A 14,954-nucleotide genomic window follows, 5' to 3' on the forward strand; every position below is an offset into this window, starting at 1 on the left:
CATACACAGAAAGAAAGCCAGAGGCCTCCCGGAGATGGTCATTGGCTCTGGGAGGGAAACTAGGTCCATCCTTTCACCTCAGCAATCTGTAAGTGGTACTGGGAAGTAGTGGAGTGAGTTACAGAGAGAATTTGGTGGACGGGATAAAGTGATTGCAGCCAATAGGTGAAGCTGGGGTTGCTGCAGGGATGGATAAACTGTTGGCAAAATGATGGGCGGGAGGCTGAAGTTGGAGTGGAGATGAGCCGTCAGTGAAGTTAAAGAAAAATGAGTGTTCTTATTGACTAAGCCACGCTGATTTGAGAGCATAAGCTACGAAGAGTGGCTGGACAAAATTGTGTTGTCTTCTCTGGAGCAGTGGAGGCTGAGGGGAGCCCTCATAGAGGTTGATATGATTATGAGAGGATATAATACGACAGCAAGTATCTTTTTCTCAGGGTGGATACGTGTAATACCAAAGAACATGTGTTTAAGGAGAGAGGATGAGTTCAAAGGAGATATGCTGGGCAAGTTATTCTTTGTACACAGAGTAGTGGGTGCCTGGAATATGCATCCATGGGTGGTGGTGGAGGCAGACAGAGCAAGCAGTGGAGAGGCTGACAGACCTATGGGCAGGCAGACAATGGAGGGGTATGGACCCTAGGGACAGAGATGGGTGGCAGAGTAGTGTAGTGGTTACAGTATAGGTGACCCGCGTTTGATTCCCGTGGTGCCTGTAAGAAGTTTGTACATTCTCCCGTGATCCAGAGATGTGTGGTTTAGTAGGTTAATTGGTCATTGTAAATTGTGCCGTGATTAGGCTGGGGTTAAATTGGGATATTGCTGGGCGACACAGCTCGAAGGGCCGGAAGGAGCCTTCCACATCGTATCTCTAAATAAATAAATAAACAGAATGAGTTCCTTTGAGCATTGTTGGTCAGCAAAGTGGGCCTAAGGGCCTGTTCTTGTGCTGTATTCTGTGAAAGGGCAGGAGGGTTTGAAGATCACCTAACGTTCCTCTGGGCATCAGTGTAATGGTGCGTGAAGTGGGATCTTGCAGCGCTGCGTGCTGTCTCTGATATAGAAGAGGCTGAATTGAGTGCAACTGATTTTTATTTTGCCCTGCCACTGTTTTTCTTTCCCCTATCCGTCTGTTCACCTGGTTCCACTTTGCGTTGACAGCCAGCGGCGCCTGCTGCTAACAGGAACTCCGTTACAGAACAGCCTAATGGAACTGTGGTCACTTATGCACTTCCTGATGCCGCACGTCTTCCAGTCCCACCGGGAGTTCAAGGAGTGGTTTTCCAACCCGCTCACTGGCATGATCGAGGGCAGCCAGGAGTACAATGAGAACCTGGTCAAGAGGCTGCACAAGGTAGGGCACGTCACCTCCTGCACCTTCCTCTCTCCATCCCCTCCCATTTCCCTGTCCCGTGTTTTCCTGCTCCCCATTCTCCTCCCTTCCCCAGGCGCATATGCATAGACCGAACCACACGCACATTCAGAGGCACACGGGCACACTTGTCTTGTCTGCCCCCCCGCCACTTGCAATGAGACCATAGCCCTCTATCTTTCTGTCTGTGTACATATCCAAACTTCCCTTACAGGTTACATCTGAACTTGCATCCACCGCCTCCACTGGTGGCTTATTCCACACTCGCACCACCCGGATTTTCCTTAAATATTTTACTTTCACCCTGAGCCTGTAACTTCTAGTTCTATTGTAACCCATGCTGAGGGAAAAAAGCACGCGTGCATTCACCCTATATATATCCCTCATAGTTTCGTATAACTCTTAAGATGTCCCCTCAGTCCCTTTCTCGGGGGGAATATCTTCACAAGTATCTCTCAGTCCTCTGAGCTCCATGGAAAGTCCTAACCTATTTAACCTTCCCAATTTCTCTACTCAGTTCCCTGAGTGATGAAGAGGGTCTTAGCGACATTCCCCACATTACCAAAAAAACTTTATCAAAGCTCTGTAGCTGCACAGAGGAGAGAAGCTTAACTCGTTGCATCATAAGCCTGAACACCTGATGTCCCAAGAACAGAAAATGTTACAGAAAGTAGTGGATATCGCCAGTCCATCACAGGCAAAACCTTCTCCATCAGTATCTAAGTTTATATGGAATGCTGCCAGAAGAAAACAGAATCCATCATCAAAGTCCCCTACCATCCAGGCCACACACTCTTCCTTCTTCTACCTTCGGGTAGGAGGTGCGGAAGCTTTAGGTTCCATACCAGCAGGTTTAAGAGCTGTTATTACCCTACATCCATCAGACTCTTGAACCAGTGTGGATAACTTCATGCATCATTACTCTGAACTGATTCTATACCCTACGGGCTGACTTTCAAAGACGCCTTACAACTCAGGCTCACGGTATTATTTCTGTTTGTATAGTTTATCCCCTTTTGCACATTTGTTCCTGTTTACCTATAGTTTTTTGTTAAATTTTATTGTATTTTTTTCCTGCAATTGTCTGCTTGAAAATTAAGTTCGAGGTAGAACGTGGTAAAATATTTGTACTTCGATAATATATTCACTCTGATATTTAAGATTCACCACACCTAGATGAGAGAGCATGATCTATAAGGAGAAGTATTGGACAGCTTGGGTTGTTTACTTTGGAGCAGTGAGGCTGAGGGGAGACCTGATAAAGATGTTTTAAATTATGAAAGACACAGATAGAGTAGATGTGGAACATTTCAGCCCATGATGTTGTGCCAACATTTTAACCTACTCCGTGATCGGTCTTAACCCTTCCCACCTAGACAGCCCAAAATCCTCCGTTTTCTTACACCCACTTGCCGGTCTAAGTGTCTATTAAGTGTTCCTAATGCATTTGCCTCTATCATCGTTTATTATAACTATACAACACACACAAAATGCTGGGAATGTTTGTGTGTTCATCAGGATTTCCTGCATCTGCAGTCTCTTGTATTTCTACAAATTTACATATTTGTCTCTGCATAATTCATATTTCTATTTTCCAATAAATGCCAACAGGAAAATGAATCTCATGTGGTAATGCATAAGTACTTGGATAATAAATTTACATTGCCAATGACTGTTTCTTTCCCATTCCCTACTCTACAGGTCCTGCGGCCATTTCTCCTGCGCAGGATTAAGGTGGACGTGGAGAAGCAGATGCCAAAGAAGTATGAGCATGTGGTGCAATGCCGCTTGTCAAAACGACAGCGGTACCTGTACGATGACTTCATGTCTCAGGCCTCGTAAGTGTCGTCCCTTTTTGCCCCAGGGAAGTTAATCCGCATCTCATCCATGTGGAGAGAAGCTTCACTCTGTGTCCTGACGGTAGAAGTGTGTAATGGGACGATGTGCAACACCCCACACTTGCTCAGATTAAATGCCATCTCTTATTTCTCTGTGTACATTTCCAGCTGATCTATATCGCACTGCATCTTCTGACAAATTTCCTTACTGCATCATCTGCAAATTTACAAACCCACCCACCTATAATTTCTTATAAATTTATACACTCAGTGACCATTTTATTAAATGCATCGGCACACCTTGTTAATGCGAATAGCTAATCATCCAATTATGGGGCAGCAACTCAGTGCATAAAAGCATGCAGATATGGTCAAGAGGTTCATGTGTTCAGGTCAAACATCAGAATAGGAAAGAAGTGTGATCTAAGTGACTTTCTCCTGAAAAGGTTGTTGGTGTGGGAGAGGATGGTTTGAGTATCTCAGAAGCTGCTGATCTGGGATTTTCACTCACAGCGGTCTCTGGAAGTTAGAGAATGGTGCAAAAGCACACCCAGTGAATCAGTACTGTGGGCAGAACGCCGTGTTAATGAGAGAGGTCAGGAGATCAACCAGGTTGGTTCAAGTGGACAGGAAGACAGTAATTTTAAAAAACCTCATGTTACAACAGTGGTGTTCAGAAAGAGCATCTCTGAATGCTCAACACATCAAACCGTGAAGTGGATGGGCTACAGCAGCAGAAAGCCACAAACATATTCAGTGCCACTTTATTAGGGACAGGAGGTAGCCAACAAAGTGGCTACTTGAGTGTATATATCACAGACACAAAAGTCCCAGCACTGATCCCTGTAATACACCGTGGGTCACACACCTCCAGTCAGAGTAGCAACCCTCCACCACTACCCTGTCCCCTCTGTGGCGGCCACTTGACCAGTCTTTGCTCCATTGTGCCTGTAGTGTTGGTCGCCGGAAAAGTCCGTGGCGTTGCTTCTGGCCTAGTTGATGTTTTCTGGCACTATTGCAGTCAGGAACGCCCCAGACTTTCTTAGTGGCTTATAGATTCAAAGTGGAGTTTATTGTTACATGTACAGGTATATGTGTGTACTTGAACAGTGAAAAACTTAGTTTCAGCAGCAACATAGCAGGGACAGCATGATAGCGTAGTGGCTAGTGTAATGTTTTACAGAGCCAGCAATCAGAGCGCAATTCCTGCTGCTGTCTAAGGAGTTTGTATGTTCTCCCTGAGACTGCGTGGGTCTCCAGTTTCCTCCTACATTCCAAACATGTACAAGTTACTAAATTGCGGGCTTGTTATGTTGACACTGGAAAGAAGGTGACACTTGCGAGCTGCCCCCAGCACTTTGTCAGATTGTGTTGGTTGTAACGCAAAATGATGCATTTCATTATGGTGCTCTGAGATATGACAAAGCTAATCTTTCGAGTTATATAAGCAACATTCAAATTAAGTGTAAATTATTTACAAAAATTCTACAAAAAGGAACACAATTAGAATAAAAACCACATCCATGAAGGTGCAAAAGTAGTCACAGTGTTGCTGTCCTTGGGTAGTGGTTACAGTTGTGTGGGCTGGTTCAAGAACAGAATGGTTGAAGGGAAGTCGCTGTTCCTAACCCTGGTGACGTGGGGCTTCAGATTTCTGTACCATCTGCCTGATGGGAACCGTGAGAAGATGATGTGGGTATCTATGGTTGACGTTGTCTTCTTGAGGCGGCAGCTCCTGTAGATATTACTGATGGTGGGTAGGGATATGCCCGTGATGTATTGGTCTGAGTCCACGACTCTGCAGCTTCTTGCATTGCTGTACATTGGAATTACTGTACCAGCCTGCGATGCAACCAGCCAGTACACCTTCCAACAATACACAGAGTGCTCAGAATCAAAGACACTAGCATGTCTCCCTTGTGGTTCGAGCATCATAAGACATAGAAGATTCAGCCCAGGCAGTCTGCTCCCCCATTCAATCATTGTTCTTGTAAATGTCCTCTGGGTCCTTTCCAGTGCCACAATGTACTTTCTTAGGTATGGAGTCCAAAACTGCTCACAGTACTCCAAAGGTACTTTCACCATTGCCTTATAAAGCCTCAGCATTACATCCTTTTGTATTCTTGTCCTCTCAAAATGAACATTAACGTCACATTTGTCTTCCTTGCTACTGACTCAACCTGCAAGTTAACCTTAGGGAATCTTGCAATAGGACTCCCAGGCTTCAAATTTCAGAATTTGATCCCCATTCAGAAAATATTCGTTTATGCCTTTATTCCTTCTACCAAAGGACCTACACTCTATTCGATCTGTCCTTATTTGCCTATTCTGCTTCCATTGAGCTTTGTGAATTAAGATAACAGATGGGGTAAAGGTATAGTTCCCTAGATTCAAAGGGGATGCGTGGCAGTAGGATTGGACCCAGCAGGTGACCCCTCTTGGGCACGGGAGCCTGAGTGCATGATGGATGGGGGAGAGCCCTGGCAGAGTTTAATGATATTTTTTCCCGTTTTTCTCCAGCACCAAAGAGACTCTGGAGAGTGGCCACTTCATGAGTGTGATCAACATCCTGATGCAGTTGCGAAAAGTTTGCAACCACCCCAATCTTTTTGACCCGCGCCCCATCCACTCGCCCTTTATCACTGAGGGCATCTGTTACACCACTGCCTCCTGTGTGCTCCGGGCCCTTGAGTACCAACCCTTCAAGGTAAGATGCCGCTGGGGGTGGAGAGTTGTCAGATCTGACCCTGGGAGTTTGTGATTGGGTGATTTAGAGTGCTCACCCTGTGTCTGAGATTATTAATTTAATGATGCATTATTGCAGCATGTTGTTGTGTAGAGTGGCTTGGTAGTGCTCTTGTGTAAATCACAAGTGGTTAGTTTGCAAGTATAACAGGTTACAAAGAGTCAAATGGAACAATGGCCTTCTTTGCTAGAGGGATTGAATTTAAGAGCCGTGAAGTTATGCTGCAACTGTACAGGGTACTGGTGAGGCTGCACCTGGAGTACTGCTTGCAGTTCTGGTCTCCTTACTTGAGGAAAGATTCACCAGCTTTGAAGGCAGTGCAGAGGCAGTTCACCAGGTTAATTCTGGAGATGAGGGGTTTAGTCTATGAGAAGAGAGTGAGTTGTCTCGGACTATACTCACTGGAATTCAGAAGATTGAGAGGGGATCTTATAGAAGCATAAAATTCTGAAAGAGGTGGATAAGATATAGGCCCAAAATTGTTTCTGCTGGTAGGTGAGAATAGAACTCGGGAACATAGCCTCATTTTGGGGGAATAGATTAAGGTCAGAGGTAAGGAGAAACTGCTTTTCCCATAGAGTAGTTAATCTGTGGAATCCTCTGCCTAGGGAAGCAGTAGGCTCAGTTAGATATATCTTTTCATAACAAAATTAGGGATTCTGGAGAAAAGATGGGTAGATACAGCTGCATTCACGGATAAATCTGGTGGAGCAGCCTCGATGGGCCAGGTGGCTGACTCCTGTTCTGATTTCGTATGCTGTTATATTCTTATGGCCATGTTGGCAAGTGCGGGCTCACTTCTGACTAATTCCGGTACAGGATTTGGTGTTCTTCAGAGCAGAAAAGGCATAGGACATTGTGCTGAAAAATGACAAGCGAAATTTAGTGCAGACAAGTGCAAGGTGTTGACAAGCCAAGGTAAGACTTGGTACAGTGAATGGTAGCGCAGTGGGGTATTCAGAAGAACAAAAGGACCTGGGAGTACAGACACGTAATTCCTTGAAAAGGGTATCACAGTGGATTTGGTCATAAAGAAAGATCTTAGTACATTGCCTTTTGTAAATTAGGCATTTATACATAAGTACAGCAGTGGAATGTTATGTTGAAGTTCTACAATACATAAATGAAGCAGAATTTGGAGTACTATGCACAGTTGTGGTTACCTAACTACAGGAAAGATATCAATGAGTTAGAAAGAGTGAAGGAAAAGTTTACAAGGATATTGTTGGAGGTTTGAAACATGAGTTATAGGAAAAGATGGAATCGGTTAGAACCTTACTGGACCACTGGAGGATGAGGTGGGTTTTATAGAGGTGTACAAAATGATGAGAGGTTTAGGTGAGATGAATATAAGCAGGCTTTTTCCTCTGAGGTTGGGTGAGACTAGGATTAAAGGTCAAATGCTTAGAGTGAAAGGCAAAATATTTGAGGGGAATGGGGGGGTGGGGAGGGGGAATCTTCTTCACTTAGAGGGCAGTGAGAGCGTGGGAAATAACTGCCAGTGGAAGTAGTGGATGTGGGTTTGATTGCAACGTTTAAGTGAAGTATTTACTTGGATTTCCAGAAGGTGTTCAATAAGGTGGCACTGACGATACCTCAGTAAATACATTTAATACAAAGGTTAGATAGATTTTTGCATAGTTGGGGAATTAAAGGTTATGAGGAAAAGGCAGGTAGGTGGAGATGAGTCCATGGTCAGATCAGCCATCTTATTGAACGGTGGAACAGGCTGGATGGGCCAGATGGCCGACTCCTGCTCCTATTTCTTCTGTTTCTATGTTTGGATGGGTATATGGATGGGCAAGGGGTTTGGAGGGACGTGGTCTGGGTGCAGCTAGATGGGACTAGGCAGAAGGTCACGTTGACATAGACTAGATGGACCAAGAGGCCTGTGTCTGTTTTGTAGTGCACTTTGACTCGGTCAGTAGGAGTGTGCTTGTTTGGGGCCTGGAGAACTTTGTTAGTTAATGTCTTAACAGAGCGAGGTTTATTGTTACCTACTTGCATGACATGAAATTTGCTATTTTGTGGTGGCTGTACGGTGGAAAGATGTAAAATTGATATATATTTCTAAATAAATAAATACTGCAAAGGAGGAATAAGGAGATAGTGTTCTTGCCTTCATGGACCATTCAGGAACCTGATGGTGAAGAGAAAGAAAGTGTTCCTAAATTGTTGAGTGTACGTCTTCAGGCTCCTGTAACTCCTCCCTAGTGGTAATAAGGAGAAGATGGCATATTCCAGATGGTGAGGGTCCTTAGTGATGGATGCTGCTTTCTTGTCACATCACCTCTAGAAGATGTCCTTGGTGGTGGGGCGGGTGATGGAGCTGTGTGAGTCTACAACTCTTTGCAGCCTCTTGCGATCCTGTGCATTGGAGCCTCCATACCAGGCAGTAATGAAAGCAGTCAGAATGCTGTATCTGTAGAAATTTGTGAGAATGTTTGGTGACATAGCAAATTTCCTCAAACTCCTAATGGAGTGGCGCTCCAGGCATGCTTCTTCATGACAATATCAATGTGTTGGACCGAGGATAGTTCCTCTGAGATATTAATGTCCAGAAACTTGAAACTGCTCACTTTCTACCACTGACCCCTGAGGACTGGTGTGTGTTCTCCTTACGGAAGTTGACAATCTGTTCCTTGGTCTTGCTGGCGTTGAGTGCAAGGTTGTTGCTGTGACACAACTCAGGCAGCCAGTCCATCTCACTCCTGTACGTCTCCCTACTGCTGTCTGACAGTAGTGATTCTGTTGCTGAATTTGTAGATGGCATTTGAGCTATGGCTAGCAACATAGTCATGGATATAGGGAGTAGAGCAGTGGAGTGGGCTAAGCATGCATCCTTAAGGTGCGCCAACGAGGAGATGTTATCACCCAACAGCACTGATTGGTGTCCCGATGAGGAGATTGAGGATCCATTTGCAGAGGCCCAGGTGTTGAAGTTTGTTGATTAGTATTAGGTACGATGGTATTGCACGCTGAGCTGCAATCCATGAAACAGCAGCCTGGCACATCTGGGTGTTAACTGGAGGGTCCAATACTAGGCGTAGAGTCAGTGAGATTGCATTGCTGTAGACCTGTTATGGCAGCAGACAAATCGCAGCAGGTCCAAGTCCTCGCTTGGACAATAAAAAATTATTCCGCCTCACTCTTGTACATCTTCCTGTTGCCATCAGAATCTACCAAGAATAGCTCCAGGTCTTTGCTACCTCTGGTTGTCAGCGAAGGGCCCAGTTGGTTGACCTCAGGCCCAGTGGGGTTCAGGGGATTAGCCAACAGGAATGTCCCAGGCTTTTTGGCCTTAGGAAACCAGTTCACTGACCTTAATCAGCAAGAAAGACCCACATCTGAGCAGAAGGGTGTGTGGTCCCTTTGGAAGCTGGAGGGATTTTTTGGGGTTATGGTTTTGGCTCATATCTGGGTGAGTGTAGGCTGCAACCCTCACCTTCCCTCTTGCATCTTTTTGCTCCCTCCTGCCACTCCCTAGCAAGTGGACCTAGGTATGTTTGACCTGATCAACTTGGAGGGCCACCTCTCCAGGTACGAGTCGGAAACCTTCCTCCCCGCCCACAAGGTCTCTCTGAAGCTGATCGAAGAGATTGCCGACGGACCAGACCCACCACCACGACCCCGTCCTGTACGAATGAAGGTGAACAGGTGAGTTTGCATTCGGGTCTTCTCCGTCTCTCTCCTCTGCCTCGTTCCCGATGGTTTGCCCTCCCTCCACTCCAAAGGAGAGGGCAGGGCGCTTCCCTTGTTCCATTCCTGTCCTTCCCCTTTTAGTTTAGGCTGTTGCTTCAGATGGTGTCTCTCTACTGTCTTACTTTTCCCCTTCCTTCAACACATGTCTCTCTCTTTCCTCCATCCCATCTCGTAATAGGATTCTTGAATTCCCTTCTCATTCCGTGCTCTCCCTTCCAACCTTCTCCCTTTCTGCTCCTCTCTGTCAAGGCAACTTGCTCTCTTCTGCCCTCCTCTCTCAATGCCTCCTCCCTCTGTCTCTCTCGATGTCCCTGTCTTCCTTTCTTCCTCCCACTCCCTCTCGAGTCGGCTCTCCTTCCCCTTGGTACGTTACCAATTCTTCTCCCCCACTGCCCTTCACCATCTGCCCCTCTCTGCTCTGCCCCAGGATGCTGCAACCTGCACAGAAGCCGGATGGGCGGACGGTTGTCCTGGTCAACAGTCCGCGGCCACCGTTGCCAGTGCCCCAGAACACACCGCAGACTCCGGTGCAAGTACGTCCTCCTGAGGTTCTTCAGACCATGCAGAGCACAGTCCCTCTCCACCCCCTCGTCAGTCCTGCCACACAGGTTGTCACTGCTTCACCAGGTAAGGGCACTAAGGGTTTGATTTCCACTGACCAGTGTGTCTCAGTCCCTCTCGGGGGGAGATCTGTACACTGACCAGTGTGTCTCAGTCCCATCTGTCAGGGGGAGATCTGTACTGACCAGTGTCTCATAGTCCCACTTTCTCAGGGGGAGATCTGTACACTGACCGGTGTCTCTCATTCCCTCTCTCTCAGGGGGAGATTTGTACACTGACCGGTGTCTCTCACTCCCTCTCTCTCAGGGGGAGATCTGTACACTGACCGGTGTCTCTCATTCCCTCTCTCTCAGGGGGAGATCTGTACACTGACCGGTGTCTCTCATTCCCTCTCTCTCAGGGGGAGATCTGTACACTGACCGGTGTCTCTCAGTTCCCCCCTCTCTCAGGGGGAGATCTGTACACTGACCGGTGTCTCTCAGTCCCTCTCTCTCAGGGGGAGATCTGTACACTGACCGGTGTCTCTCAGTCCCTCTCTCTCAGGGGGAGATCTGTACACTGACCGGTGTCTCTCAGTCCCTCTCTCTCAGGGGGAGATCTGTACACTGACCGGTGTCTCTCAGTTCCCCCCTCTCTCAGGGGGAGATCTGTACACTGACCGGTGTCTCTCAGTTCCCCCCTCTCTCAGGGGGAGATCTGTACACTGACCGGTGTCTCTCAGTCCCTCTCTCTCAGGGGGAGATCTGTACACTGACCGGTGTCTCTCAGTCCCTCTCTCTCAGGGGGAGATCTGTACACTGACCGGTGTCTCTCAGTCCCTCTCTCTCAGGGGGAGATCTGTACACTGACCGGTGTCTCTCAGTTCCCCCCTCTCTCAGGGGGAGATCTGTACACTGACCGGTGTCTCATAGTCCCACTCTCTCAGGGACAGATCTATACACTGACCGGTGTCTCTCAGTTCCCCCCCTCTCTCAGGGGGAGATCTGAATACTGACCAGGATGTGGCCTCCTGCCCCTATCCAGCTGAACTCTTGTAATTATTCTCCAGGTGCACCATTCCATCATGGTAGGGCATAAAGTTCTTAAGTAGTTGACCTTGTCACCATAGGTCGAACCATCTGCTTGTCCTCAATCTGTAGAAGTTGGAAATCTGTCCGATGTCTGAAAGTTCTTTCTGCGTGCTCAGCCCACTGGATGCTGCCTGCTGTCCTGGTGACATGCATGATTTCAGTGTTGTGTGGTGTATTGTGCTTTTCCCACTGACCCATACTGGTGTGTGTCGGGCTGTGTATGGATATTGTATTCTATTCTAATATTTCTGTCTCTGTTTTCCCCCACCCCCTTCCCTTATCCCTCTCCCTTTTCCTTCCCCTTACCTCTCCCTCGTCCCCATCTCCCATCTCCTCTTCCTCCCTCTCCCTTTCCTTCCCTCACCCCTCAGGAATGCCGTCTCCGCTGTCCCTCCCTCAGGTGGTGGCACCCCCACGAACTCCAGTGCTGGGGGCCGCTCTCCAGCCGCCCCCTCCCTCAGTTAGTCTGGGGGTGGGGGTGAGGCCGGTGCCTGTACAGGCATTGAGGGTGACCCCGGCCGTGCGTGGCCCCCAGCCCCTGGCTGGATACACGGTGCAGACAGGGGCAAGTGGACCCCTCCCTCAGCGCCTCATCCTCTCCCCCGACATGCAGGCCCGACTGCCCAGTGAGTACCAGGGACTGAGGTGGGGGGCTGGGGTGGTGGGGAGCAGTGAGGAGGGAGATGGTGAAGTGGGGGAGGTGAAGGGAGAGTGAGCCTGGAGGAGGGAGTGGGGTAGAGGGCAGCAAGAAGAGAAGATGGGGAGGAGGGGTTGATGATGGTGGAGGAGTGCGTTGGATGGGTTGCAGGGAGGGAATTTGGGGGTTGAACACTCCAATGATATGTGTTTTCCTCTGCCCTGTGCCAACCAGCGGGAGAGGTGGTCAGTATTGGGCAGCTGGCATCACTGAGCAGCCGTCAGCAGCCAGTCCCCACCCCGGGCAGTAAACCTCTCACCTTCCAGATCCAGGGCAACAAGCTAACGCTGGCTGGGACCCCCCTCCGGCCTCTGGGGACTGCACCACCCCGGCAGCTGCAAGGTGAGTCTAGGGGTGGGGTTGAGGAGGGAAACCTCCTTTCCTCACTCCGTCCCAATGTTATTCCTTCCTTCCTTTCCCTTCTACCCCCACCTCCCTATTCTCTCTTTCTCCTGCTTCCGTCTGCTCACTTCCTTTTCCCACTCATGCCCCTACTTTCTCCACCTCCATGCCCTCTGTCTGCTCTATCCTCCCACCACCCTTCCATCACCAGTCGTCTCCCCTCTCCCTCCCCCTCCCCCCACCCCGGCCTCCTCTCACTGTTTGTCTCTCCTTACAGGGAACGTGGTCCACCTGGTATCTGGTGGGACCCACCACCTCGTGGGACAGCCCACTCAGCTGGCCCTGATCCAGGCCATGGCCCAGCCAAGTGGTCAGCCCACACTGCAAGCCGTGTCTGTTCCCCACCCCGCTGTGTCCTCTGCTCCGGCTCGTCTCAGCGTCCCACTCAACGCCACTCCAGGTACTGAGGGCTGGGGAAGATTGGCAGCGTGGTACAGCGGCAGTGGTGGGGTGGAGAGGGAGGCATGATGAAATGGTTAGTATGTGATGGGGGTCAGGGTAGAGTGGTGATTGAGGCTGCAGTTGGTGGAATCGGGGAGGGAGGACAGAGGTGCAAGGTGGAGGGAGAGAGGGTGAGTTAATGTGCGTGGCGGAGAGGCAAGACAGAGTGGAAGGAGGTTGACCTGAAGGAGTGAGGAGAGAGGGTAATGGTAACCTGGTTGGGGAGGGAGGGAGGACAGCTCACGTTGCAGGAAGGTCAGAGCAACTCGGGGAAGGTGGAAGGCAGCAGAATGGGGCCTGTGGGAGGAGGTGTTGATTAGCCCTAACGAACTCACCCTGTTTTCTTCTCTCTCCAGTGCCCGGCTCTGTGGTGACCAGCTCTGGCGTGGTGAAGATCGTGGTGCGTCAGGCGCCCAAGGATTGCCTCCCGCTGCCCCTTCCTCAGCCCCGACCACTGCCCATCCCCGCCACCCGTCTGCAGCCCGCCACCCGCCTGCAGCCCGCCACCCCCATCCCACCAACCCGGGCCCAGCTGCCCCTCGGCACCCCCCCACCTGGTCTCGCCCATCGCCCTGTGCTGCGTGTGGTCCAGGCTCCCCCCGTCACCGCTGAGCAAGGTAGGGCGCGAGAGGTGGTAGCAGAGGGGTGGGAGAGTGGGCCTACTATGTGTACTCTCCACTTCCATGGGTGGAGTTTGTCCACGCACAAACAACACACACCCACATACTTGTTCACATCTGCTGATTACTTCCCACTCCCCCCAGTCCAGTGACTGTTGTATCACAGTGCAGCACAGAAACAAGCCCCTTGGCTCCCCCCATATGTGTTGTACAACAACCACACAGCTGCGCTGATCCCATTTCCCAGTGCTGGCAAAGAGCCCTGCTCTGCCTCGGTGATTCAAGTGCTGCTAAACCGTGAGACTCTCAGTCCCTGTCCAGCCATGCATTCCAGATTCCAACTGACCCACCCGGAGATGGGGACAGAAATCACTTGAAGACCGCCAAACCATGGGTCACAGCTTCCTATGGTTTGCTGAGCAGATCCATACACAGTACTCCCCCAGCCTTTGAGGAAATTGCCATGTGCTCTCCCCATCCTTGTATCTGACCTGTCAGATGAGTCCCTCTTCTCTAAACTTCCATCTTTCCGCAAGGAGATTGCCCACAGCTCTCTGGGACTGCTCCCACCACTGCCTTGGCTAAATGCAGTGAATCTTCCCTGAAGGTTTCCACTAAAGAGAAAATAATTGCAGCATCTCCCTGATGAGTCAAGCCCTCCGCTCCTGGTAATATTGTAGTCCATAGGACAGTACAGCACAGTACAGACCCTTTACCCCAAAATGTTGTGCTGACCTTAACTCGCTCCATAATAAATCTAATGCTTTCCTTCTACAAAGCCCTCCATTTTTCTTTCATCAATGTGCTTATTTAAGAGTCTTAAATATCCCTAATGTAGTTGCCTCTACCACTTTTGGCAGGGCATTTCACACACCCACGACTCTCTGTGTAAGAAAACCTACCTCTGACAGCCCCCCCCCCCCCATACTTGTCTCCCATCACTTTAAAATTATGCCCTCTTGGATTGGTTATTTCCGCCCTGGAGAAAGACTCTGGCTGTCCACTCTATCTATTTTTATAACCATCTTATAATAGGTGTATCATCTTTTACACACCTCTATCAAGTCACCTCTCATCCTCCTTTGTTCCAAAGAGAAAAGCCCTAAGAGCTCAAAGCAACTTGAACTCGATCTGACTAATAAAAAACACCGTAAGCCTTCTTATCCATTCCATCAACTTGCATGGATACTTTGAAGGGTCTGTGGACGCCAAGATTCCTCTGTTCTTCCATCTGCCACTACTCTGTCCAGCTTTGCATTCTATCAAGTTCCCACTTTCTCATCCAAGTTATTTATAAAAATCACACAGAGCAGAAGTACCAGAACAGATCCCTGTGATCACCAACTTCCAGGCAGAATACATTCTATCTTTCAATGCGCAAACCATTCCTGAATTCACATGGCCAATTTTCCGTGGATCTCATGTCTCCTGACCCTACCCTTACCCTGGGGAATCTTGTCGAACGCCTTATTGAAATCCACATACACCACATCCAGTTTTCGTGA

General features: G+C 49.0%; 1 protein-coding gene across 1 annotated transcript in view; it reads left to right on the top strand.

The window, feature by feature from the left end:
* The window catches only part of srcap (Snf2-related CREBBP activator protein), a 70,471-nt gene that overhangs the window by 39,557 nt on the left and 15,960 nt on the right, over positions 1–14,954 (top strand). Inside the window, exons 16-24 of the mRNA XM_063062973.1 lie at positions 1,162–1,354; positions 3,074–3,210; positions 5,731–5,917; positions 9,444–9,613; positions 10,086–10,285; positions 11,661–11,915; positions 12,161–12,328; positions 12,606–12,788; positions 13,186–13,446. Of these exons, the coding sequence (XP_062919043.1) occupies positions 1,162–1,354; positions 3,074–3,210; positions 5,731–5,917; positions 9,444–9,613; positions 10,086–10,285; positions 11,661–11,915; positions 12,161–12,328; positions 12,606–12,788; positions 13,186–13,446 (1,754 nt within the window). The remainder of the gene's footprint in view (positions 1–1,161; positions 1,355–3,073; positions 3,211–5,730; positions 5,918–9,443; positions 9,614–10,085; positions 10,286–11,660; positions 11,916–12,160; positions 12,329–12,605; positions 12,789–13,185; positions 13,447–14,954) is intronic.

This window comes from Mobula hypostoma, chromosome 11 (genome assembly GCF_963921235.1).
Source record: "Mobula hypostoma chromosome 11, sMobHyp1.1, whole genome shotgun sequence".
Classification (NCBI taxonomy): Eukaryota; Metazoa; Chordata; class Chondrichthyes; order Myliobatiformes; family Myliobatidae; genus Mobula; species Mobula hypostoma.